General features: G+C 35.8%; 1 protein-coding gene across 1 annotated transcript in view; it reads left to right on the top strand.

The window, feature by feature from the left end:
* Nucleotides 1-20,137, top strand: part of LOC309623707 (cadherin-10) — a 128,876-nt gene extending 108,739 nt beyond the window's left edge. The window contains exons 8-11 of the mRNA XM_082380807.1: nucleotides 1,067-1,188; nucleotides 6,279-6,387; nucleotides 9,555-9,806; nucleotides 12,298-20,137. Coding sequence (XP_082236933.1) covers nucleotides 1,067-1,188; nucleotides 6,279-6,387; nucleotides 9,555-9,806; nucleotides 12,298-12,788 — 974 coding nt within the window. The 3' untranslated portion in view covers nucleotides 12,789-20,137. The remainder of the gene's footprint in view (nucleotides 1-1,066; nucleotides 1,189-6,278; nucleotides 6,388-9,554; nucleotides 9,807-12,297) is intronic.
* Nucleotides 20,138-27,244: the final 7,107 nt, after the last annotated feature.

Below are 27,244 nucleotides of genomic sequence, written 5' to 3'. Positions count from 1 at the left end.
TAGTAAGATGGCTACTGTCCCTCAGCTTATCTGCTATTTTTTTTTTTTTTTGCTTTATTTTTAGCAAATTATCTCCTTTCTCCTTTTATATTGATCTTGAGCTTGACTTTACCGAAGTTCACAAAGAAGTTGAACTATATCCAGAGACTGAGATTTTGACATCACAAAGGCTGATGAATATAAACCTGAATTTAAGATCCCCAAACACCTCAGATATCAGTGCAAGTGCCTAGAAAAATTCTTGGTGGAGATAATGCAATTATGACTAATATGCGGTTGTTACCCAAGGCTAAGAGATATTTTAAAATTCCATTTACAAATCAAAACATATTTTTAAATGCATATTTTTATGTGAAAACTTTGATGCCCTTGATTTTAGCCAAAAAAAAAATCATGATTATTACACTACATGTTACTATTGAACTAATTTTGTCACACAAAATTGAGCCTGGATTGTTGAAATGGTACCAGTAACAATTGTATTAATGAAACATTTAAAATCCTGTATTTCATTGTAAATTTCCATCCAATTTGTAAAATTAGTAGCTATATATTAAAATTTCCAAAAGGAGGGATGAGAGTAGCTGTTGGAATACATTTTAGTGATAAAAGTAGTCAGAAGGGTAGGTTGTAATATAACAACTACCACGTAGATGACCTCGGGCAAGTTACTAATTTATTTAAAACCACTCTTCATCCAAAAAAAATGGTATAAATTAAGAACTATAATGACATATAATAAAGATTTAATAAATATTTGTTCTTATTTTGTGTATTTGGAGAATAAGGACACAAATATAATATGAACTCAATTATACTGAATTGTACTTTTAAAAAGATTTTTCAAAATATTAATAGTACTCTTGAGCCCATTAATAACTGAATTCATGACTACTTAATTAGGCTCTGCAGTAATTTTCTTTATCGCATTTGCTCATTACGTTAGTAGAATGAAGGTGATGCTTATTTGTATGTGAGCACTTAATATCCACAAGAGGCTTATATAAGTTAAATCTGGTGTACAAATGTGTCTTCCTAAACGGATTTTTTCCTTTCCTTTTTCTAGGCAATCCCAAAGAGATGACTCGGGTGGCTGTTTTTGTGAGAATTTTGGATGTTAATGACAATGCCCCACAATTTGCTGTGTTCTACGACACTTTTGTATGTGAAAATGCCAGACCAGGACAGGTAAGCACCCAAAGGATTTTAAAGTGTAGGAAGATTTTAACGGGGACGCTAAGTATTTTCTTTTCCCAATCTTGAGAGGAATGAGTAAACAGATAAAATCACTCATATAAAGTCCCAGTAGTATGATTAAAAGCAAACAAAAAACAAACCAAAGGCTTATGTTTTTAGGGTTGAAAATGTTTTAAATAATAGTGTAACACATTTCATATGTCCTTCGTAAAGTTCTAATGTAAATATGAGATTTTACTGTAGCCACAAAAGTTAAAGTGTAAGAAGAAATAACTTCTTAAACTTTCAAAAACAAAAATAAACGAACAAAAGGAAAAATAAATCCTGCTGTGCCATTAGATAAATATTGGTAACAGCTCACAAGACGGGTAATGAAAGTTGGGGAAAACAGAGACAAATACTTGGGATCATCAATACATTCCATCAATATTCCAATGTATGCAAATACGATTTTGAAGCAGGGCTGCAGAGTTCACTCTTAAGACTTATACTTGCATTTCATCATCGTAGCAACACATAAAGTGCTTAATGACTTCGTTTTCGTCCTTTAAAACATTCTTCCTTTACCAGATTTGTTTATAACCCTTTAAGTCTTTTCCTCAGTGGACTCATTTTGTTGTTTGAAGAGCCCCAGCCTGTATGGCTGAAAGAGGTGCTCTTAATTGGTTTGAATGCCATCTTCACAGAAGGAAGCTGCATGTTATAAATAATAATTGGGAATCAAATGTGTTTTATTAAAGAAAGAGAAGCCATCGCGAAACTGTATTGCGTTTTGACATCATTTGATGCTCTTTATAAACATCAATGTCATTGGTACATTTTTATGCAAATTACATTGTGAAATAACTCAAATTCTTCCTTCAGAAAATTCTAACAGGAATTCAATAGCCTGTCTATTGTTGGAAATGGTAAAATTGCTGCAATTGGATTCATTTTTTTATTTGAAAGTGTTATGGAAATGTTTAATTTGGAATATTTAAAGGACTAAACTGCTTCCAACCTACTTCTTAATGAAACAGTGTGCCCGAAAAATACAATTCCAAATAGTCCTCTGCTTGGCAGGCTCAGCATGATATGAGTTGAAGCCTTTTCTCTAGGAGATGAATTACCCACTTTGCAACTGCTGCATACATTGCTCGCTCTATGGTTATTCTATTTGATTTTCAAGAGATATCTTTTCAGAGCATGTGAGTCATTATAAATACTCATTCCCAAATGTATTCAAAATACACAAAATAAGGGATTGTGTTTGTTTATTTTTCTTATGCCTTTTTTCTTTTAACCTATATCTGGCTCAGTAATTTCATATTTTTTGAACTTTTTAAAACAAGCTGGTATATTGAGGGAAAATAATCAAATCAAAGTTGATTTTAATTTAAAAAGTAGTCTCTTTTAACAAGAAGAACATGATTAATAATTTTTGTCTAATTGGCTGCATGTGCAAAAGCCTCCCATAGTAGTTATTTTTAATAAAACTCGTTTGTTAGATGTCATTTTGGTCTCATGCTGAAAAATTGTTGCTTGAACTGAACTGTAATATACTCACTGATGGAATTCTAGGTTATGACATCCTAGCAGGCAAAATCAGAATAGCTATTTGATAAAGTCCTTCTTCACTGAGCCTTTCTTGAAATTAATTTGTTAGGTCTGTCTTCCCTCCTTCTGGGGAAGTAGGAGCTTTTTGGAACTTCTGGGTGTGCTTTAGTTATTTATAGAGTAGTTTAGTCCACCCAGCACTCCTCTGAATTAAGTGCTCTTTAAGAGCAGCCCTTAGAACCACATAGAACTTAATTCTGATTCATTTGGTGTGTAGAACTTAATTCTGATTCATTTGGTGTGTCGACTCAATGAGACAGAAATAAAGCTAATTGCCACCCTCTCCTCCTTTCTTGCCTATTCCCTGGCCTAAGGGTAGAAGATTTTCCCCCGGGGAAAGGGATGCAATTTACAAGTGATGTCGTATGAATAGTCCCGTCTTATGCTTGAACTAGGCAACTAGACTCCCATCTTTTCCATCTCAGACAGAGTCAGGGGACCTTGGGAAAGGGCAGAAGAGAGGACTGGCTATTTCTCTTTTCTTCCATTTTCCCTCACACAGGCTTTACTCCTTTAGTCAATAAAATATATTTTAATAATTTTTAATTTCTATGAGAGGGCAATAGCATTTCAGTCTCACAAGAGATTTCCCAGGGAGTCTCTCTGGGGAGACAGGCTGCTTATATTTACCCATTGATAGTATCTAAGCTCCAGGCCCTTATCAACCCCCAAAATCCTATTACATATTTTCCATAGAACAGTGTTTAGTTACTTCCCTAACAACTAAAAAGGGTGCTTTTTTACCAGAGCAAAGGGAATTTTCGCATCAATGGAAACTACTAGTCTTTTCACTGAAAAAACTAAAATGTTAAAACTCAGTGACCAGCTTTCTAACTAAACATCTTAAAATCCATTTGTCATCGCACACTCCATTATCTTATGATCCCTGAAACACCCTTCAAGTTCATTTAAGATTATTTTAGAATAGCTTAGTGAACATGCAAACCGATTATATAATTGCTAAGGAGATAAAATATAAGTGACTTGTCTGTGTCTAGTTTTCATATGCTCAAAATGGATACTGGACATCACTTTTTTTTTTTCTCCTAACTGTGGCAACTTCTTTTATTGGCAGTGGGTCAAAATGAATTTGTTTCTAGTCGAAATAAAATAGTGAGGTCTTATAGGGAGAGACAGGAGAAACAGTTTTACCTCCTTTTTATTGCCATCTTCTGATTTCTGTTGCAATTCTTTATGGTACAAATACCGAAATAAAATGTTGTGACTTTTTAATGTATGACTGGAAATGCAAAGGAAGACTATATTAAAAGGTAAATGCAGAATATGGGGAAGTTGGATGCTAGAAGCCAAGTTATATCTCAAAGAAAAAAAAAAATCAATCTTGTAAAGGAAGTGTCTCCATCTGCATAGAGAAGTCTTCTGGTCATAAAAGTATGTTGTGATATGATATTGATTTACAGCATGTCATTCTGTTTTGTCTGCATTGTTTAATGAGTTTTACTTATTCCCTTTATAACATTTAATGAAGATACATTAGCAAATCGCTGAAGTATTGCTACCATATACAGTGCTACTGTCTTTTATTAAAATAATACATCTTAATTGAGAATTTTTATGTAAACCTTTATAATTTATTATAGTTATATGTGAAGATGTGGCCATTTCATTCTCTGAACTGTGTTATTTTGTCCATAAAAATGAACTGGAATTGTAATTTGTAATCACAGTTGCAAATGTAAATTTATTATGAGACATTGTAGTTTTTATTTTAAAAGACCATTAGCTCTACTTTTACGTTTCTATAATTTTTATGCATCTGTATGTGAGAGTTAATATATTAATATTGATATATATAAACATAACAATTTCTATTAGTCTACTATCTTTCTTGATATGTTATTTCATTTATGCCATTTTTTTCCTCTTCAACTTATTTCTATAAATCACTATTTGAAAATAAAATCTTTTAGACTGCTCCACAAACAAGAGTCAGTCAAGAAATATATTTGTAACTGAATAGATACATCTTAAAGGGTATTAGTTAAAATTATTTTAACATTTTTCTCTTGAATTTCTTTATATATGTACCACCTTTTGGTTTTTGATTGAATGGATAAGCCATTAGCCATAAATTCTTGCTTATATTTAATCTTAAATAACCACTAAAATTTCATAATGTTAGATTTTTAAATATATATTTTAAATTATTTAAAGTTTTAAATGATTGTTTTGCTACTTATTTCTAGACGATAAACATTTATCTTTGTTTGGTCCAATTATATTTCTTGTATCATTTTGAAATAAATGATTAGGAAGTACCTCAACTTTACCACATTTTAATTTTTATAGAACACTTTAAAAGAAAAATAATTTAATATGGAATACTTAAAATATTTCCTTATTTTTTTCTAATTATTTTACATAGTGTTTTAAACTTAAAAATCCTTTCTAAATTAATAAAACATCAGTAACAAATATTTACATCAAATATCCAGACAATATTAAATTGAGTTAATGCAGTAAAAAGTATATTCCTTTCAGTTAAGCATAAATTTGACCATTTATCTAGGCATTGAAACACATATTTAACAACTTCTGAAACCTTGTTGCAAAATTAAAATATGCAAAAATACATAAAATGATGTTGTATAAATAAGTTAAGGACAAAATGGATATATATGCAAAAAATACATAGTAATCTGTTACGTATATATTTGTATAATATTAATTAATTGTATAATATGTTCAAAGTAGTCATCTGTTTATAGTATAAGGTGTTAAATTTTCTACTTTGTTACTAGATAGCTTCTTATATTCTCTTACCCTAAAATAAATCAGAGTTGACCCTTTTAAAATAACCAATCCCTATAGTATTATATGTATATGTTGAATTTAAAAATATATAATTCTATTGACAGTGCAAATGAAGTGAGCAGTTACTGTTAAAGTAGATAATACTGTAATGTTTGTCTTTCCTTTATAAAGTTATATGTAATTGTCTATAAAATCTCTACATTCTTTGAATAGTTTTCACTTTACTTTTAATGAAGAGGAAAGCCCTAATCACAATAATTTTCTAAATTTTCCTATGTTAGATACATTTATCTTCTAGATAAATGTTTCAAATATACATGAAATACCTACTTATTTCAAATGCTATATCTAATAAAACTGTAAAGAATACAATGTTACTATTTATTATTTTAATTATAATTAAATTTAATTAATTTAGTATTAAATTAATTACTATTTATTATTTTAATTAAAATAATAAATAGTATTTAGGGGAAATTAGAGAGAGAAGCAGAGACAGAAACAGAGTGGGAGGGAGAGAGAGAGACTTTGTTTAAATCTAAGTAATAATAAAAAGATGGAATAGCTCAAACAAAGGTACATACACAAGGAAGAAAATCAATTGTCCTTAAAAAAATGTTAGACAAAATTGGATATTAAAAAATTACATATTATAAAGCAGATTCTACCCATGGAAGTTTGATAAATATACATTTTTCTCTCTTCTGCAGCTAATACAGACTATAAGTGCAGTAGACAAAGATGATCCTTTAGGTGGACAAAAATTTTTCTTCAGTTTAGCAGCTGTCAATCCAAACTTCACAGTACAAGACAATGAAGGTAAATTTTAGAACGTGTTCATTATGATTTAAGGTGACATTAACAAGAACTTTTCCCCGAAATGACAATTAGCATATACATGATATATTCATTTATAGATCTGTGTTACAAAATTTTGGTTTCATTACGTTTTTAATGAGCTATTATGGTAATTTCTTACTTAACAGTGGTTAGTTTCTTGAATTTTAAGATTATAAAATATGTGAAAGAAGACTCTATATGGGTTCTAATGCAAAGACTGAATCTTGCAAACATTAGAAAGGCCGGAATAATCAGTTCCTATAACAAAATAGTAGGACACACAGAGAAATGAATGGCTCAGTGAGACTCTTGTGTAAACTTCAGTGAGATTTAGCAGCAGCAGATTCACCAAAGCCAAGAAGGCATAGAAGAGACAAAGAAAAAAAGTAGTCACATTAGCCTATGAGGGGACTGGGTGCAAAAACATAGTTTCAATGACAAGATGCACTATTCTTCCGTGTAACATATGAATCTTATAATGTCTCTGTGATCAAAAATACTAAACATATTTCTTGCATTCTCAAAAAAAGCAGAAACATATTTTTGAGGAGAAATACAAAAACGATCACTATTTTCAAAAAGTCAAACAGCTTTATTCTTTGGAAAATATGTATGGTAATTATTCTAGGCTAAACAAAAGTAAGTAATCAGAGTTTTCTCTCTTCAACAAATTTATGTTAAAACTAATTATATAAGGTAGTTTTTGGTAAAAAGACATACTTGTTTTAGAGCTACTATAGATATAATTATTCTCAAAATAAATCTAATAACTACATTGGCATATTTACAATACCTTCCTAACTGTGTATGTACGCTGGCAGAGCCAGGTTGCTATAGCATATCTAGGTGGCTTTCAGAATGTCAGAAAGCAGTTTAAGATAATGGATAGTTTTACACTGAGCAACTACTACTTGAGATATTTGATATAGTAGGATCTTTGCACAAATCAGCTGAAGGGAGGCATCGGTTGGTAACATCTGTTTACTAAATCTGAGCTTCTGAAATGTCTATCTTTTCTGTCCCTCTGGACACCTAAAACAATTGTGATTGGAAATATTAACGTAGAATTGGCAAATAAAATACAAAATGCCCAATATCAGATGTAATATCTGAATATCAGAAAAGGACCCATCATTTTAATTCGCTGAATCTGGTAACCTAAACATAGAATTTAGACGGGACATTCTTAGTACTGAGCTGACAATATTGTATTGTATTGTACCACTTTCTAATTGTATTTTAATTTGTTTTATGTTCTTGTTAAACTGAGCCCCGGATCTCAACAAGCCACCTCTCAATTTTAAAAAGTAATAGAGACTTGAAATAGTACTATCTTATCACAGCACTTCACAGTTACTGGGGAAGCAACTCAAGGCTAATCTTAATTAATTTTTGATAAATAGTAGCAATTTCCTATATTGGGTAGAGTTCCTGATCCTACATAAGTTACTCAAAGCAAGGGCTGAAGCCATATGAATACAAACCTGAACATACACTAAATAGAATGCCAGTAAAGTCTGATGGAATATTTGATCTAATCTTGCATAAATTCACTATTTTCTGTTATTGGGTGAATTTTGAAAGAAATTCCAATGACATAGACATCACCTTAAAGTTGACCTTCTTGAGACAATACCCTTGCATTTGTCTATATGTTCATCTTTAAAATCTTTAATTCTACATCTTTCTTAAAATATGTTTCCTGCTTCTGTGATACCACAGTTGGTATCACATTATTAAAAATGCCTCACTTTTCACTAACTTACAGGTCAAAAGCATTATTATATGATGACTTTCTGAATATTTAATAAAATGATTCAAGCAGAATTGTTAGTTTAGGGTCAAACTTCTTTTGGCTCTTCAATGTATCAAAGCTATTGCAGGCAAAATTAAGATTTAGAAATTTTTGAAAAGTTAAGAAAGCGTAAGGCAAGAAGATTATGAAAATACCCATATGCGTGTAAATGTTTGTTTTAGTGTAGGTTTGAGAAAGGAAGAATTGTATCCTACTACTTCTTGGAAGAAAAATCAGAATTGCAAAATTATCAGTATTACATTTTATTTTTTAAATTTGCTTATGCGCATCTTCTATTTTGCTAATTTACTTTCCTAGATTATGCGGTAGTTAACTGATGTACTAAGATTTAACTTCTTGCTAAAATTTAGGAAAGGATTCTTTTATGTTCAACCACTATACCTGCAAAAAGATTGTCACTTTTTTTTTCTTTTTTTTAAATTTTGCTATCCTGTTGGTTTGATTTAGCAATTGCCTAACTCACTCCCTTCCCTACATTGGCATTTTAAGCAGCCTTATGGGATTGGCTAAACAAGACCCAGCACATTGGACAAACAGAATAGGAAATTATCATCCAAGTATATATTGATTTTATTTTTCAATATTATTATATAGATGCACAACCTGCATTTAAGGATACTGGGTGAGTTATTGGATAAAGGAAATATCATTAGCGATATACTAGGTAGTAGGATGCTAGCCTTGATTAAGTCCCTACTTCTTTCTGTGTCTGTTAGGCACTCCACGTTAGTGTCTTCCACCAATGCCTTGAGTTACACACTGTATTCAATTTAATGGGTGGAAATCAAAGTTCAAAAATATTAAGTAACTTGCTGACTGTTCTTCATACATCGGGACTCTTGAAGGTTTTTGAATGCTTAATTGATTTTAAAAGTACAACTATAGTTAAAATTTACCCAGTCATATTTTTCTTCATGAATATTGGATTAATGTGTGTTTTGTGTATGGGCACACACACTTGTAAATAAAAAACATTTACTATAATTTTTTCTTTGGTATGCATAATATTTATGTTTTTTGAAAACTCTGATAAACAATATGCTACCATCTCTATAGTCTTGATAAATGATTCACTTATAAAAATTCACCATTTTGAAAACATCTGAAAATTAGTTAAAAATCTAATAAGTAATAACGGTATTAGATTCCTCAAACTGTCTTATTTATCTTATCTATATTTGAATTGCCTTGTATATATTTGATAGGGAAGTTGATATCAATTTTGTATTTCACACAAACAACTTTTTATTTTTTGTGTCAAACCACGGTGATCAGGATGAGACAAATGTATTGTCCCAAGCCATGTGTAATACGTTACAATTTATTTTAGATAATACTGCCAGAATTTTAACCAGAAAAAATGGATTCAATAGACACGACATAAGCACCTATCTCTTGCCTGTGGTGATATCGGACAACGATTACCCGATTCAGAGCAGCACTGGGACACTCACCATCAGAGTGTGCGCGTGTGACAGCCAAGGCAACATGCAGTCCTGCAGCGCTGAGGCCCTGCTCCTTCCCGCGGGTCTCAGCACGGGGGCCTTGGTCGCCATTCTCCTCTGCATCATTATTCTGCTGGGTAAGAAAACGTGATTATTTCCTAGATGGCTTACTTCACTGTGTTTGTAAGTAGAAATGTTACTATTAAAATACTTCCCCTAAAACTAACCCCCAAATTTAAGACAGACAGCAGTTAACAGTGGAATGTTGTTTATATAAAAATATTTTATCTGATCAGATAGAGTCATTACCTTCCCTTTTTAAATAATGAAAAGGAAAGTTAGAGATGTTCTAAACGTTTTCCAACGTTACACAATTTCTGAGTGGCTGAGCTAAGGCAAGGCACCTTGCCCGTCAGTCTTTATATGTAGTTTTTCAGGAAATCTAAAGTTTATTTCCACTGTTTTTGGTTCTTACTACAGCTGGACAATGGCCTCACTAGCTTACCTCTTCACTTATATAATGTTAACATAGCGCTTTACCTCGTTCATGTGTCCCTAAAACAACAATACTTGATTTTATAACCCAGAACAAATTGCTTTTTAACTGCTTTTGAGTTAAAAATCAGATTGTTTACTCTCTAGTTGCATTATCTTAAAACTATTGTGAGTATTCTTGTGACTCTAATCAAAAAACACTGTATCTGACATTTCAAGAAGCAGTGAAATGAACTGGGATTTTGAAGCCAATCTTAGTAAGTTTCATTATCCTCGTTATTAGAAGGTTTTTTACTGGCTAAGATCCTTTAGCTGATCAAAAGCAATCTGAGGTTTAAAATCGTTACATCACAAGTTTATGTGTGTGCACAAATGATGAATTTAGCCAAAATAAAAGGTCACATTTTCTCAAAAACTTGAAGAATAAACATTTTCTTTCTCTTGGTGGTGGCCTATTTATTTTTTAATCACTTTGAAGGTCAAGAACAGTTGTCAATGGATTAAAACTTTCTTTTTTGTTGCATTAAGAAAAGTCCCTTGTCTGCCCTCTCACACAAGCTTGAGGGCAAGAAGTCTTACTGTTCTAAGTTAATAAAACAGAAAACATAACTTAATACCACTTTACATAATTACATAATTGCCTTCATTCAGGCTGCTATAACAAAATATCATAGACTGGTAGCTTAAACCACAGAAATTTATTTCTCACCGTCTGGAGACAGGGAAGTCCAAGATCAAGGCACTGGCAGATTTCATGTTTGGGGAGGGCATACTTCCTATTTCACAGACCGCTGTCTTCTCTTGTATCCTCAAGGGGCAGAAAGCAATCATCTCTCCTGTGTCATGTCAAGAGAGCACTAATCCCATTCATGAGGGTTCCACCTCCATGACCTAATTACTTCCCCAAGACTCCACTTCCACACACCATCACTTTGGGAATTTATTTAGGCTTTAGCATATGAATTTTTAGGGGACACGTTCAGTCAAGACCAGTAATAAATCCCATATCCTTTAAATGTTTGTTCTAATGAGGCTAAATAAATATAGATATTTCTTCATACATATACCTGGTAAGATATTTTCCCTTCCTTTCCTCATCTAACTGAATTCACATCTGTTTCTCTAAATCATCATTTTTAAAGGATTATGACCAAAATGTTTGGGGATAAAGAATGAGGGGGTGGGAAACTAATACAACCAGAGGGAAAATGATTTTAGCTTTCTCCTATCATTTATGCTATTACCATTATTATGATTACTAAAATAATAAGTATATTATTATTATTATTGATACCTTCCCATGGAAGTATGGAAATGTCCTGTCTGAATGATACACATTTCTACTTGTGGATCTATACTCATTAAGATACATATAGCTGAAATTCATACATAATTTTTGTAGTTAATTCAGTGTAGTAATTTGAATTTACTGTTTGCCATCATGTGATCCAGCAATTTTTTTTTTGATCTCATGAGTGATATATATTTCAATGGAAAACCTCATAAATTTCTAAACTAATAATGTCTAAATAATGTGGTCTTTTTTTCCCAGTAATTAAGGCCTTCTAGTAACAATGTAAGGAAAAAAATATGTAAATCCATCAGCAAAGCTATTTAACAGATATGGATACTCCATATCTTGTGAAGACAGCTGCCTTTTTAATATTGCATAAGGATGTAAAAATATGGGCATATTTTTGCCCTTCTTCATTGTTTTATTTGAAGCTGAATTTGATTTGTGTCTATTTTTTAAACATCTTATGTCACTATTTAATGCAAAGTATAAATAATGTCTGTACAATCAGGAACTATCTTTAAACAGTTCTTAGAAAAATAGATAAAATAAGTCACTGTATTTGAAAAAACCTTTCACATTGCTTTAAAAGTAAATTAGAATCACTGTTCTTAAACTCTAACCATACTGGCTAAATCCTTCAACACTCCCCTCTCCTCTCACGCCTCCCCCTCCCCACAAGCCCCGCAGAAAAAAAATTATGGAAATACAAAATTAACCCTAAATTCTAACCAGTTCCAGAAAACCTAAATAGCAAACTCCTTTATAGTACTTCCACTCGTTATTTATTAATATGTGTTTCAGATGGACCTCTAATGCATCTTTTTTCTTTTTTCAAGTTATAGTAGTACTGTTTGCAGCTCTGAAAAGACAGCGGAAAAAAGAGCCTCTGATCTTGTCTAAAGAAGATATCAGAGACAACATTGTGAGCTATAACGATGAAGGTGGCGGAGAGGAAGACACCCAGGCCTTTGATATCGGCACCCTGAGGAATCCTGCAGCTATTGAGGAAAAAAAGCTGCGGCGAGATATTATTCCGGAAACTTTATTTATCCCACGGAGGACTCCGACAGCTCCGGATAACACGGATGTCCGGGATTTCATTAACGAAAGGCTAAAAGAGCACGATCTGGATCCCACCGCACCGCCCTACGACTCACTTGCAACGTATGCCTACGAAGGAAACGATTCCATCGCGGAATCTCTGAGTTCTTTAGAATCAGGTACCACTGACGGGGACCAAAACTACGATTACCTCCGAGAATGGGGGCCTCGGTTTAATAAGCTGGCGGAAATGTACGGTGGCGGGGAAAGTGACAAAGACTCTTAACCTAGGATATATGTTCTGCTCAAGCAAGAGGAAGTAACTTTACCGACACCGTCTCCACTTCACAATATTTGATATTCAGGAAAATTTTCCTGCCACTCAGCACAATTTGTTTTCCCATTTCCTTTTTAATTTGTTCATTAATTACATTAATTATTCCCTGTAGGATGTCTCATGGAATATATACGACATTTTATTTAATCACTTCCAAGAGCCAAAGCTATGGAAATTCAGTGTTGTCCTTCTTAGGAAATAAAAGATAATTTCAGAAACATGAACAGGCTAGTTCTCCCTTAAGCAGCCTCACAAACAAGCCGCTTCCGTTTCTTAAAGGTGAAGAAAAATTTTAAGGTATATCCTGTTCTGTATGTTAAATTAAAAAAAAAAAATGTACATGTGGTGTTAGTAGGTGTGATATGCAACCTGGTATACAAACGTTTGTGCAATTTCATTTCATCAAATTCTATCTGCTAATGTTTTATATTTATATTTTTGTATTTATTTTTAAAAAAAATAAACCAGTTTTTACAACTACCTTGTCTCTAGCTTCTTTTTTCCCTAGGGAGAAAAAGTTTCTCCACAGACTAAATTTCTTGGTACAAAATTACACTGAATACAGGTAAGAACACAAAATCATTATCATTACTATTGAGAGCTCTAACCAAATTAATATGATTTAGGGAAGAATTATTTTTCCAATGTGTCTTGCTATGCTGTGATATGTGAAAAACTCTGCATTAAGAGTGATAGTCATTTACAGATCACCTAAAAATGTACCATATAAGCAAATGTAAAACATGACCAGCCTTATGCTAAATACCCCAAACACCAGCAATGCAGTAATTTCATTTTGTCTTTATTCACTAAAATAATATCTGAAAGAATAAAACGTTTCCTTTTTTTGTATGACATTTGTGCTATTCAGGTTTATGGGCACTAATAGTTCAGACAGATTTCATACTGAAATAATCTTTTAATGGAAAATATGCTTACCTCCCACGGTGACTTTGAAATGCCTAGTAATGACAGTAATAATGCTGAATATTCCATTAAGATACAGCAATGTAATTATGTAAAGTTTCCCAAAATGCATTACATATTACATATTGGTAACAAAGTCTGTTTTTCTGTCAATGAATGATTCAATAGAAAGGAATAAAAAAGTACTGGCAGTTAACTATCCAGAGTTCCTGAGATTCAGGGAAGCCAACTGCCACTAACTGATGCCTCTTTTCTCAAGATCCAAACATGATTTATTCATAAATGGAGCACTCTGTTGGGCCTACACTAGGAAGTCACATTCTCTGCTGAGTTTATCGTAAACAATACCAAAGATTTGTGTGCTTTCCAATTAGTGAAAATGGTATGCGTTTGGAGTGAGTCAGAGGGCAATATTGACATATCCTTAATGCAGAATTAATTATTTCAATCTTCTTGAATGCTTTTTTTCCCCCAGCTTCCAGGCTGCAAGACACATATCCCTCTGACCACAGACATTTTAGTTTGCATAGTAATCTAGTAACGAAAGAAAAACAACCCGTGTGGTCTAATTAAAATTACAGTCACGTTACAAGGCTGACACATCAGACCACAGTAAAACCTAACTTGGTCAACTTCCTATATTCCAAGAACCCATTCACCCACCCAAAAGGTTGACTGTCAGAAGGACAACATTTAAAGAAAAAAAAGTTTGCTCATATATGTTGAACTGAAGAGAAAACCCTCAATATGCTAGAAGGTTTATTTATTCAAATAAAATCAGCAACAAATGGAAAAGATAAAAGAAGGTATATCTCACGAGCATTTCACATTAGTTATGATTCAAACTATAATATTCATTTGAATAAAAATTAGTTTAAAAATTTCCAGCATTAGTTATTTTTATTAATATTAGATGTCAGTAATTGGAATTCTTATTTGAATATCTTTAATTATCCTCATTCAGATAATTTTAGACTGACATTAACTTGCTCTATCATTTATTTTGTCATCCAATTTTTATATATTTAGAGAATCAGTGAGCTTTTGCATTATTCAAACCAGGTTTCCAAAAATTCTCTTTAAGGAGATTGATTAGCAGGCTTCTTTGGCAATATAAAATCTATATTGTACAGAAATAATCTTTCAGAGTACTGAAGCAGTCCTTGGTATCAGATATCCTAATATTTTTTGATAATGAAGGTGATAATTAATTTCTTGGAGATCCTGAAATTAAAAATACACCTATAAGGACCTGCTCAGACTGTAAGTTTCCCTTACATTATGCTCTCCCAAAAGCAGGCCCAATATATAGATTATTCTATGTCCACAATTTCTTTTATATGGGGAGTGGGGAAAAATGTCGCTCAGTAACATGTTGATTTTATCGGACAACTATGGACTTTTCATTTATGCATCCATGTATTCGTTCATTCATCAATTATTTTGAGCAGTTATAAAAATCAAAGAGTATTCTAGATCCTAGAGATGTAATAATAAATCATATATAATTTATATATATGTATGTAATTAGTCTATTAGTGACAATGGGGGAAAAAAAGGCAAAATAATTACCAAAACTCTCAGACTTTGTAACAAAATACCTAACTTGTACTAACTTTTTAAAGTACAGTGAAAAGAAATTATTCTGTCATCCTTTTTTATGTTTTAAATATTCAGATAAGGGAAATAAAATGATTTATAAACCTTCGGTCATTAGAAATGGTGATCAAGTTAGTCAATTCTCATTGGTTCTATTTTCAATGAAATATCAAAGAACGTTTATATAATGAAAAGTAATGCTCTTAGACTGAGGTTTCTCTGTGTATGTTAAGTAGATACTGTCACACAACTGCAAGAGTTCCAGACATAAACTATGAGTAATTAGATGTTTGAGATACTCTAAAATAAATAAACTTAAGGTGTACCATTGAGACTTAGGGATATCTACATATTTGGGTTCATCTATCAACACATCTACCTAAGTATCTATATATAATGGCTTCACCATGCCTTCACCACCTGCACCCCCCTCCCTGCTGGCAGGGCTGACCCTCTGCTGCAGCCCCCTGTCCAGTGGCCTTGCACATGGGTGGGCACCCCTGGGCAGCGCTGCAGGACTAGGTAAGCTGCAGCTGCTGGTGGCGGCGAAGGGAACCTCCCTGGCTCACATGTTGCCCCCCCAGATCTACTGCAAATCTACTACAGATCTATTAGAAATGCCCTCTGTTCCCAAGCTTGAAATAAAGCAGACTGTTGGTGTCCTTTTGCACCTGGCTGCTGGACCTTCCCATTGCTCTGAAAGAATGCAGGTTTCGCCCACAGGGAGGGGTACAGGGCTGCTGCTTGGACATCCTATAGGTTGAAAATAGTGTAAGATAGAAGCATCTAGTTACTTCTGCTGAGGGTGCAGGAGAGAGCTGAGTCTTTCCTTTTTCTCTCCAATGTTTTGTTCAACACCAAAACTTTTTAACTGTTGTGGCCATACTATTTCTAGCAAATCCCCCATGCAAGCAATTGGATTCATTTCATCTTTAAAACATACACAGAATCCCACCACTTCTCACCATTTCCATTACCCAACTGAAACCATCAACACCTGTTTTCTCCATTGTTAGGAGCCATTAACTTCCTAATTGGCCTTTCTCTTGTCACCTTGCCCCACTTATACTCTACCATCAGCACTGAGGTCAAAGAAATATTTTCAAACCGAATTTCCCATTTGATTGCTCCCTGGTTCTAAACTCTACTCCTTCCTCATTTTACTCAAGAGTAGAAGGCAAACTCCTTATAATGTCCTGAAGGCCTTTCCAGAACCCTTTGACCTCTTCTCCCGTTTACTCTGCTCCAGCTTCTCACCCTTTGCTGTTCCCCTCTGACTTCATGTGTTTATACTGACCATTCCTTCTATCTCCAGCCATGTCCTTATTTCTTTATAAAATGCTATTTTATACGTTCTTTATAAAATGCTATTTTAATTGAGGTCCACACTGTCCACCTTACTGATAGAATTTCCCTAGACTCACTCATTGCTCTTACACTGCATTTGTTTTCTCCCTAACACTACCACAGTTTTAACATGTTATATGACTTACTTATTCACTATGATTATTTTCTCTCTCCCTCAAATAGAATGTAAAATTCATGAGAGCATGGATTTTGTGTTTTTTCATCGTGATGTCCAATACACAGAATCATGTCTATCTGTTTAGGTATTCAACAAACACATATTGGAAGAATTCATAAGTATTGTACTTTTGGATTTATCACATATTATACTTAATTTTAAATATGTATGTATACATATTATGCATATGATATTTCTGCTTCTTCCTTTATTTAGATAGTGAACTACTCAAAGTTATAGGAGGTATCTTAATGATTATTTTGCTCATTTACCAGGAACCATTTTACTTCCAGACTGATATAGTACTTGGGTATTGTTTTAAGGATAAATGTTAATTAGCCAAAAATTATTTTGACTAATTGCTTTAGGAAATTAGAGATATATTCTGAAGAACACACAAATCTGAGAAAATCAAAACGATGATTTAAACGAAGTTATATAGTAAATGTGCTTGGAATATTTACAAAGTGCTGAAAATTATAATAGCGGGAATTGACATAAAATAAATACTACAGTCAGAGAATGACTGACTTTTCAGGTTCTGTTCTGGTGTGGTTGGGGTCTGGGTCATGACGGGAATTTAATATTGCAAAAAGGTCAGATAAAGGGGCAGTTAATCAGGGAAAATTTTGAGAAAGATTATGATGAAAGGGAACAGAAGACCAGAGCCCCAAGGAAGACTCTCCTGCTTCCTTGCTAAAAGGCACTGGGGTTCAATTTTTTTTTTTTGAGGGTTTATTTATTTATTGTTTTTAATATTTATTTTTCTTTTCTTTTTTTTTTTTAAACATCTGTATTGGAGTATAATTGCTTTACAATGGTGTGTTAGTTTCTGCTTTATAACAAAGTGAATCACCTATGCATATACATATATCCCCATATCTCCTCCCTCTTGCATTTCCCTCCCACCCTCCTTATCCCAACCCTCTAGGTGGTCACAAAGCACCGACCTGATCTCCCTGTGCTATGCTGCTGCTTCCCACTAGCTATCTATTTTACATTTGGTATTATATATTAGTCCATGCCACTCTCTCACTTCGGCCCAGCTTACCCTTCCCCCTCCCCGTGTCCTCAAGTCCATTCCCTACGTCTGTGTCGTTATTCCTGTCCTGCCCCTAGGTTCTTCAAAACCATTTTTTTTTTTTTTTTTAGATTCCATATATGTGTGTTAGCATACAGTATTTGTTTTTCTCTTTCTGACTTATTTCACTCTGTATGACAGACTCTAGGTCCATCCACCTCACTACAAATAACTCAATTTTGTTTCTTTTCATGGCTGAGCAATATTCCATTGTATATATGTGCCACATCTTCTTTATCCATTCATCTGTCGATGGACACTTAGGTTGCTTCCATGTCCTGGCTATTGTAAATAGAGCTGCAGTGAACATTGTGGTACATGACTCTTTTTGAATTATGGTTTTCTCAGGGTATATGCCCAGTAGTGGGATTGCTGGGTTGTATGGTTGCTCTATTATTGGTTTTTTAAGGAACCTCCATTCTGTTCTCCATAGTGGCTGTATCAATTTACATTCCCACCAACAGTGCAGGAGGGTTCCTTTTTCTCCACACCCTCTCCAGCATTTACTGTTTGTAGATTTTTTGGTGATGGCCATTCTGACTGGTGTGAGGTGATACCTCATGGTAGTTTTGAGTTGCATTTCTCTAATGATTAGTGATGTTGAGCATCTTTTCATGGGTTTGTTGGCAATCTGTATATCTTCTTTGGAGAAATGTCTATTTAGGTCTTCTGCCCATTTTTGGATTGGGTTTTTTGTTTTCTTGATATTGAACTGCATGAGCTGTTTGTATATTTTGGAGATTAATCCTTTGTCAGTTGCTTCATTTGCAAATATTTTCTCCCATTCTGAGGGTTGTCTTTTTGTCTTGTTTATGCTTTCCTTTGCTGTTCAAAAGCTTTTAAGTTTCATTAGGTCCCATTTGTTTATTTTTGTTTTTATTTCCATTTCTCTAGGAGGTGGGTCAAAAAGGATCTTGCTGTGATTTATGTCAGAGAGTGTTCTGCCTATGTTTTCCTCTAAGAGTTTTATAGTGTCTGGTCTTACATTTAGGTCTTTACTCCATTTTGAGTTTATTTTTGTGTATGGTGTTAGGGAGTGTTCTAATTTCATTCTTTTACATGTAGCTGTCCAGTTTTCCCAGCACCACTTACTGAAGAGGCTGTCTTTTCTCCATTGTATACTCTTGCCTCCTTTATCAAAGATAAGGTAACCATATGTGCATTGGTTTATCTCTGGGCTTTCTATGCTGTTTCATTGATCTATGTTTCTGTTTTTGTGCCAGTACCATACTGTCTTGATTACTGAGCTTTGTAGTATAGTCTGAAGTCAGGGAGCCTGATTCCTCCAGCTCCGTTTTTCTTTCTCAAGATTGCTTTGGCTATTGGGGTCTTTTGTGTTTCCATACAAATTGTGAAATTTTTTGTTCTAGTTCTGTGAAAAATGCCATTGGTAGCTTGATAGGGATGCATTGAATCTGTAGATTGCTTTGGGTAGTATAGTCATTTTCACAATGTTGATTCTTCCATTCCAAGAACATTGGGGTTCAGTGTTTGAGTTGATGTCCTTCTTGTATTCTTTTCCTGTTTTTTTTTCCTACAGGCTGTGATTATTGGGTATAAAGAGTTTGATGTGTATTTTCTTGATTACTTTTAAAAAGCCTCACTTGTTGAGATTGCCAAAACATACGAAGATATTGATATGCAAAGAGAACAGCCTGCATATTTACCTGTGCATGGACTCTAGAGACAACCTTGAATCAAGAACCCACAAGAAAAAAAACAAAAAATGGAAACGAGCTGAGAGAATTGATGTGAATGAGCAAAGATTCTTGGAGCCAAAAGGTACACTCATGGTTAAAAACAAAAACAAGGGACTTCCCTGGTGGCTCAGTGGTTAAGAATCCGCCTGCCAATGCAGGGGACAGGGGATCAATCCCTGGTCCAGGAAGATCCCACATGCCATGGAGCAACCAAGCCCATGCGCCACAACTACTGAGTCTGTGCTCTAGAGCCCATGAGCTAAAACTACTGAAGCCCTCGCACCTAGAACCTGTGCTCTACAACAAGAGAAGCCACTTCAATGAGAAGCCCATGCACCGTGACAAACAGTAGCTCCCTCTAGCTGCAACTAGAGAAAGCCCGTCTGCAGCAATGAAGACCCAACACAGACAAAATTAGAAAATAATAAAAATAAATAAAAATTAAAAAAATAAATTCAAAAACAAATATGGGTTCCAAAAAAAAAAGAAATCCAGCAAAACTATATCTATCTATCTATCTATCTTTAATTTATTTTCATCCACTCTAACATTTTTTATACATATTACATTTTGTGTCCAATTTCCCTGAAAATCTCTTTATTTCTTTAGTGCTACAAATATAATACTTACTCCCATGCTGAACTAGCTAAGTCATTTTAAGATCTGGAAACCAGCTAAGCAAAAGAAGAGGCGAAAAGGCATGTTTCACAACTTTAATTAGTAAGAGCAAAAACAAAAAAAAGGCAAATAAAGTTACTTTGTTTAACCTTATTTTCTAGTATTATTATAAATGGATTATTTTAAGTTATGCATAAATTAGTAGCACAATGAACATTCTTTATTAAATTAAATGATTTATATAGGAAAGAATTAATGATTAATAAGAGCATAACAGAAAACTGGTAGACACTATGTGAAAGCTCTTTTCCAGCTGTGGAATTATCCTGAATTTGGAACATGACATTTACAACTCCACAGGAAGGATAGCACAGCAACTTCATTCCCAAATTTATCTGAAACCACCTGCACAATGTGAAATATTTAGAAGCATTCTTAAGACTCTTTCCATGATCTTTACCTCTCTCCTTTTACAGTCAAGAGGATTTTAAATGACTTTTTAATCAATATGTAAAATCTATGCCACTGTGTTACAGGTTACATTTATTTCCATTATCCCCACTATTAATATAGCTTAAAATAAATCTTTCCTAAATGATGTAGTTAATGTCAATGAACCTTTGTGAAAAGCAGTCAAACAGTGATTGACTCTGCTTCTGGCATATTCTACTTTTCTTTTAGAAGAGCAGGACTTTAGCACTACAAAGTTATTTGTTTGAAATTATTATTTATCATTTCCCATCTTTATTGAGAAATAATTGATATATAACACTGTATAAGTTTAAGGTGTACAACATGATGATATGTGTATACATCTTAACTACATAACTTTCATATTTGTTTCTTCAAAGAGTTAAATTTTATTACAGGTAGAATTTGTCTCTGCCTTTGTAATAACTCTGAGCATAGAAAATATTCATTCAAAAGGGTGTAGGTATTTTAGTAGCACCAACATATGGAACATTCTATTGGCACACCTATATGGTTTAGATTAAGGCAGCTCCTTAATTTTTAGGTTGCATTTGGTTAAACACTTAAACCTGATAAAATGCTAGTTCCAAGCAATGCATTGGACACCTAAGTAGGTATTACATAAATACTTGTTGAGTGATTGATTAATATTGGCATTCTAATACTTTGTTTTATAATTTTGGTACTGTGGAAAATTTCAGGTTCCATGCCTTCCTTACCCTTAACCAAAAAGGCAACATGTTTCATTCATATTTGAAAAAGCATATTCTAGAAATGTCACAGTAACCTTTTAAGATGACAGTCTCTGCCTAGGAATTCTTGACAGCAGCTATGCACAATTATGCCAGCTATATTTTGAAACTTTCTTACATCATCTTCCCAAAAGTGATAGCCTGGTAGACAGAGTTTAGGTGATTGGATGGAAGGATATGCAAACTCGATGCACACTTTTATAAACTTATTTTTGAGATAAGAATAGAGAAAGTAAAATTCAATTACTGGTTTATTCATTGTCAAAATGAGAAATTTATTTAAAAGTAATCATATTATGTCTCGATTTCCCTATCTGTGAAGCTAATATCTCAATGCCTTATTAACACAAAACATTGAACACAATTAATTTTGTGCCTTGATACTTTCATTAGTATAAATTTTTCAATTTTATTGAAAAGTAAAAAAAAATGAAGACAAACACCGAAGTTATTCTCCAAATCACTTAAAATATAATGACGCATCTTTTAAGTAGTAAACATAAGTACCTAAAATATCACTGATTAACAACATCTTTAACGTGTGTTCTTATACACAGAATGGTAAGGCTATATCTAATTTATGATAATAGTGTTGATTAAGATGATAGAGATGATGATGATGATGATTATAAGTAACATTTATGTGCCTAATATTCCAGGGTTTGTTCAAAGTCTTACATATACTAACACATTTAATAGTTACAGTGACTCTGTAAGGTAAATACTATTATTATCTCCATTTTACATATGAGGAAATACAAGTGAGGATTAAATAAAATTGCCCAAGTTTCTACTCTATCTACACAAAGGAGTTCGGAAACACACTTGGCTCAGCTATAAGGTTAGTGCTCTTTAACCCAAGCCTACTCCTGGTAAGGATAAAGCAACAAATCTTTATATCTCAGGGTTAGTAATGATAGTGAGGAGATCTCTATCAACAGAGTTGCTTATAGAGAATGAACTTTTTAATTAAAAAATATGTAGTTGTATTGAAAACATACATTTGGCCTTAGCTTCACAGCTGGTACTGGTTTATCATCTAGGTCAGTAGAATTTGTGTAATCCAGGTCTCTCAGTTTGGTTGGGGTTTGTCTCCTTGGACTCTCTAACATGAGGGTCATATTGTATAATCTACCCTTTACTGGGCCACAAGTGTGTGGGAGATGGGGAGATGATCAAAATATCAAAATGGTAAAGGGAGCATTTCTCTGGTGAGTGGATGTGAATGATGTCCTCTCTAATGTCGAAGGAATGGGGGTTCCCTTTAAGTACCAACAAGGGAGTCCCTGGATAAGACTAGTCATAGGTGTGAGGGAGCTGGAGACCTGAGGGCCAGGAATTAAGCAGTATTAGAGCTTAGTGTAAAGTATCTGTCCATTTGGGGGACCACTTATGGCTTAAAAGCTTGAGGAGCATATCTTTGAGTAAGCTGCTGTGCTTCTCTATAAGTCTGGACACTTGGGACCTGTACGCTAGGTGGAAATTCCACAAGAGTCCATGGTCTAGAGCCCATGACTAAACAGCTTGGGAGGTTAAATGAGTCCCTTGATCTGAATCTACAATATCTGGTGGACCCAAGGGGATGAGCACGAACCTGGTTAAGAAGGAGATTGCGTGATGAGATGCAGCATTTCTGGGGAAAGCCGCCTGCAGGAGTCCACTGTAAATATCATACCTACTAGCTCCAGCAGAGGGCAACAGTGGTCAGATAAAATTAATTTGCCTTCCTGCAGAGGCTCTGTCACCTTGGGGCACATGTCCCCACCTGGGAGCCTTCCAGAGTTTTATTTGGGAGCGAAGAGGGCAACTATTTACCACCACTTTGGCTAGACCTGTGGAGAGGGGCGAATTCGCACTTGTATGCCCCGTCTGTGAGTGTTGTCACTCCCCTGTGCTGGGGTGTAATATGGGCCCACCCTGCTAGTGTGCATGGCACCTCTGGAGAAATAGTTGTGTCCAGAGTTGTGTGGTACTCTAGGCGGTAGCTCATGTGGGGCCTTGGAACAAGCATGCCATTTGGATAAGGAGTCGCAATGTTATAATGTGCTTGTTGGCATTTGTGCACAGAGACATGAGCGACCATAATCAGCCTATGTGAGTCGGCTCTCTCTTTCCAAATGGAAACACCCCACAGAAGCTTTTTTTGAATCATGAAATTATCCATTTGCCTTTGTCCAGACCAGACTGCGAGCCCATTGGCTACCATCCTGGAGCCAGTAAAAATGTGTGCCCTTGGGAGCCCCATTTTTATGGCCTGTTGTAGAGCCTGGGGCACTGCCACCATATCTGCCAGCTGACCCAAGCCAGGAGAGCCCTTCTGGTCTAGGGATATGTTGCCAGAAGGATGAAATGCTGCAGCCTTCCAGTGGGCTGCACCGCATACAATGCGCGCTGCCATCCAGGAAGAACACCCACTCTCTTTCCATGCAGTTGGTCCCAAGGGGATCCCCTAATTGCTAGAGGGCCCATCAGTGGAGGTACCAGTAGCTGCACCTCAGTGTCAGTGGGCAAGAGTCTGAGCATGGGGGCTGCCTCATTTTCCTGCAAGGGAAAGGTCCTTGACATCAGTTTAGTCCTTTCCTGAAGGTGCCGCATTTCTTTTTAACCGTGAGGCCTCAGAGGCCATGCCAAGGCTCTGCTGGATTGAATCCCTGACTCAAGGACTTTTGTGTGAAGTAGTTTGGGCTGTGAGCCCTATGATTCCTCTGTCTCTAAAAGAGCCCAGGAGGCTGTCAACATTTGACATGTGAGTGTCATGTCCCAGGCTGCTGTCTAGGGCAGGCGTTTGGTCCAGGGCCCCATGCCCAGAACCCCAGGTAGAGCCATGCTGAGTCTAGAGACCCCACGGGGTGTTGCAGTGACTCAACTAGGAAGTCTGAGCTGTAGAGGGACTAAAGGAAGGATCTGCTGTCTGGTTTGCTGGGCCAGCTGCAAGGAAGTCTGTTGAGGCTCTCCCCAGGGGGAAGAAGCTGATTTGCATGTAACAGCATAAATAGCCTTAAGTAGAATGAACAAGCGTGAAATGTGTTGCCTCCAAAATGTGAACAGGACTAACATGTGCTGGGCCTGTCGTAATGTGACAGGAGGCTTGATTGTGAGTTGAGGTTTTACAGCGATAGGAATTTTGAGGCCCTTAGCTGACTTCAGAGGCTGGTCCTTGGATCTTATGTGGGGCAATGGTCCATCCTCTCTGCTGTAAATATTGTGTTTCTAGCTGTAAATCTTCTTGGGCTGCATCCTCAGAGAGCCCCCATAGTAGAGTGTCATCCATGTAATTGCAAGGGCACCAGTGGTTAGTTTGAGTGAATCTAGATCTTGCTACCTCGTTATGTGCCATTCAGATAACCCATGGGCAGCCAAGCTTTTTGGATATCAGTGGAGGTATCCACTGATACCAGCAGATACTGGTATCTCTATAACCAGTATCTATCATCTCTATAACGTTGGTAATGGAGGTCTTAATGGTGGAAACCTTAGTGGTGCATTGAAATTTTGATAGTCAATTGTTAGTCTCCATCCATTGGTGGCCAGTTTTAACACTGGCTAGGTGGGGCTATTAATAGGTGAGACCATGGGCCTAATGATCCCAGTGTCAAGCATATTCCTAATGATGGGCTGAAGGCCCTCTGTACCTTGTTTCAGTCAATGCTGTGGTGTATTTACTGTTTTCACTGGAGAAGGCTGTTGGACAGGTTCTCATTTCTTCATCTAGTGTCTTCCTTTGGCTTTGAGCTTTGGAGGTAATAACTGCAATAGAAGGGTGAGCTTCATGCAAGCCATAAAAATCCTAGTAAGCAGGGGAAGGGATTTTCCCTCTATATGCTTAGGGCTTGTGCTTTTGTGTTTGGACTCTCCCTCCTCATTAGAAGCCTTGGTTATAGCATTGGGATTATTGGTGGCAGCAGCCTTTGCTTCAATTCTGGTTGACTTGATCCTGGTGTGACCCCTCATGGGTGGGGGGATGGGGTCACCAGTGTCTCTTAAGAACTTGGCCTCAGGCTCTGGAAGTCTTTTGAAAGGTTATATGTTTTCGGGTTCTTGGAAAAACCGGCTAGTTGCCTCATTTCTGGGGCAGTGAGTAACAGCTCAGAGCTATTATTAAACACCATGAAGAGTCAGTCAGCACTCCCCCACACTTTTTTTCCCTCCTGCCGCATCAAGTCTTTTAAAATATTTTGAATCTGAAGACAGATAAAATTTTGAGTTTCAGTTTCTAATTCTCTATATCTGCCACTGATTTGACCTAATGAATTGTCCCTTAAAAGATATGCGTTTGACATCCCCTCGTGGTGGGACAAGTAGTCAGTTCCCTCTGCAGGGTGTTCTAATAGACCTCACTGAGATGGGGTCAGCCTTTGCTAGAGCAATGGTACCAGGATCATTCAGACCTAGACCTTGAGAGTGAAGAACCGGGGCTTTGGTATGTTGGTATGCCTGGGTGTTGAGCAGTGCCAAGGCTGCTTCTATGGGCATTTCCCATTTAGTAAGGAGTTTAATTTCCTTGGGCATTATAGTGGGGGCAGTAATAGGTGTTCTGGACATTTGTGTTGAACCATTTGATCTTGTGCCACCGCAAGCCTAGAGTGGCACTGATGATATTCATGGGATCAGAAGACTTGAGATGGGACAGCAGCAAGGTACGCAGCATCAGAAGGACCTGGGCCCCAGCCACATGAGCCTTTGCCTTGGGCCATGACTTTCCCAATGACCGTGTCCCAACCACATGGTTTAGAGCTCAGTGTCCTGGTGCAGCCTGAAAACACAACGGCCAGGGAAGGAGAGCCTCCCCCTCCTCTTTCTAAGGTCACTGCCTGGCACATTTATACAGTAGACCACTCGTGGGTGGGGGTTGTCACTTTCCTCTCCTGGCCATGAACTAACACGACTGGACCTTGTGAAAACTTAGCCAACTCTCCTAAGAGTCGGTAGCTGGGCTCATGTTTATAGTTGGGAAACACACCCAAAGCCTAACACCTGCTGGGCGAAATTGCTCCCCTTCCTGTGGGGTATTTCCAGGCAGAAAACACATCTGTAGCACCTCAGGTCTGCTCCAATTATCAACGCTCTGAGGTTCAGAAGGATTCTGGTGATTTTTTCAGAGCTGGCACTTCGGAATGGGAAGCCAAGGTAAAACTCAGCAGAATCAATACAATGCAGTGAAAAATAGCACAACTGTAGGTTAGTATGTGGTAGACTTTTTCCAGATAGAATTACCCACCTGGGAGAGCCAGTCAGTAAGCCATTTGCAGCTAAATGGCATTTCTAATGGTTATAGGAAGACTGTTACAATCCATCCCATTCATAAAGCCAATTGTGACTTTGCTAAAAGCCCTAGGGTATTGGGTGGTGAGCCTCGCTTCAACAAGGGAAGTGAAATAGAGAAATTCATTACACATAGGTCATGAAAAATGTAAATGGCATGCCCTGAGGGGCCACATGGGCTCATGGCAGGTTACAGGTAGAGAAGGTAGAGCAGGACCTGGGCCCATGCACTTATTAAGGTCATAGGTGGAGTGCTTTGGGTTCCTAGGCTAAGGAAGTATTGGTCAATTCAAACTAAAAGGAACAGGGTTTTGATATGCTTCTGGGAGGGTCTTACCTTAGGGTGCACAAGAGGAAGGCCCTGGGAACAGGGGGAATGCTTATCCCAAGGGAAGTAGGGGGTAGTTAGAAACATACATTTACTTGTGACTCTGGGAGCTCTTATATAAGGCATGTACTCATGGGAGGGG

Source organism: Balaenoptera borealis, assembly GCF_965194805.1.
Source record: "Balaenoptera borealis genome assembly, chromosome: 2".
Lineage (NCBI taxonomy): Eukaryota > Metazoa > Chordata > Mammalia > Artiodactyla > Balaenopteridae > Balaenoptera > Balaenoptera borealis.
The sequence above is the reverse complement of the archived record's forward strand: the minus strand, read 5'-3'. Positions and strand labels throughout refer to the sequence as shown.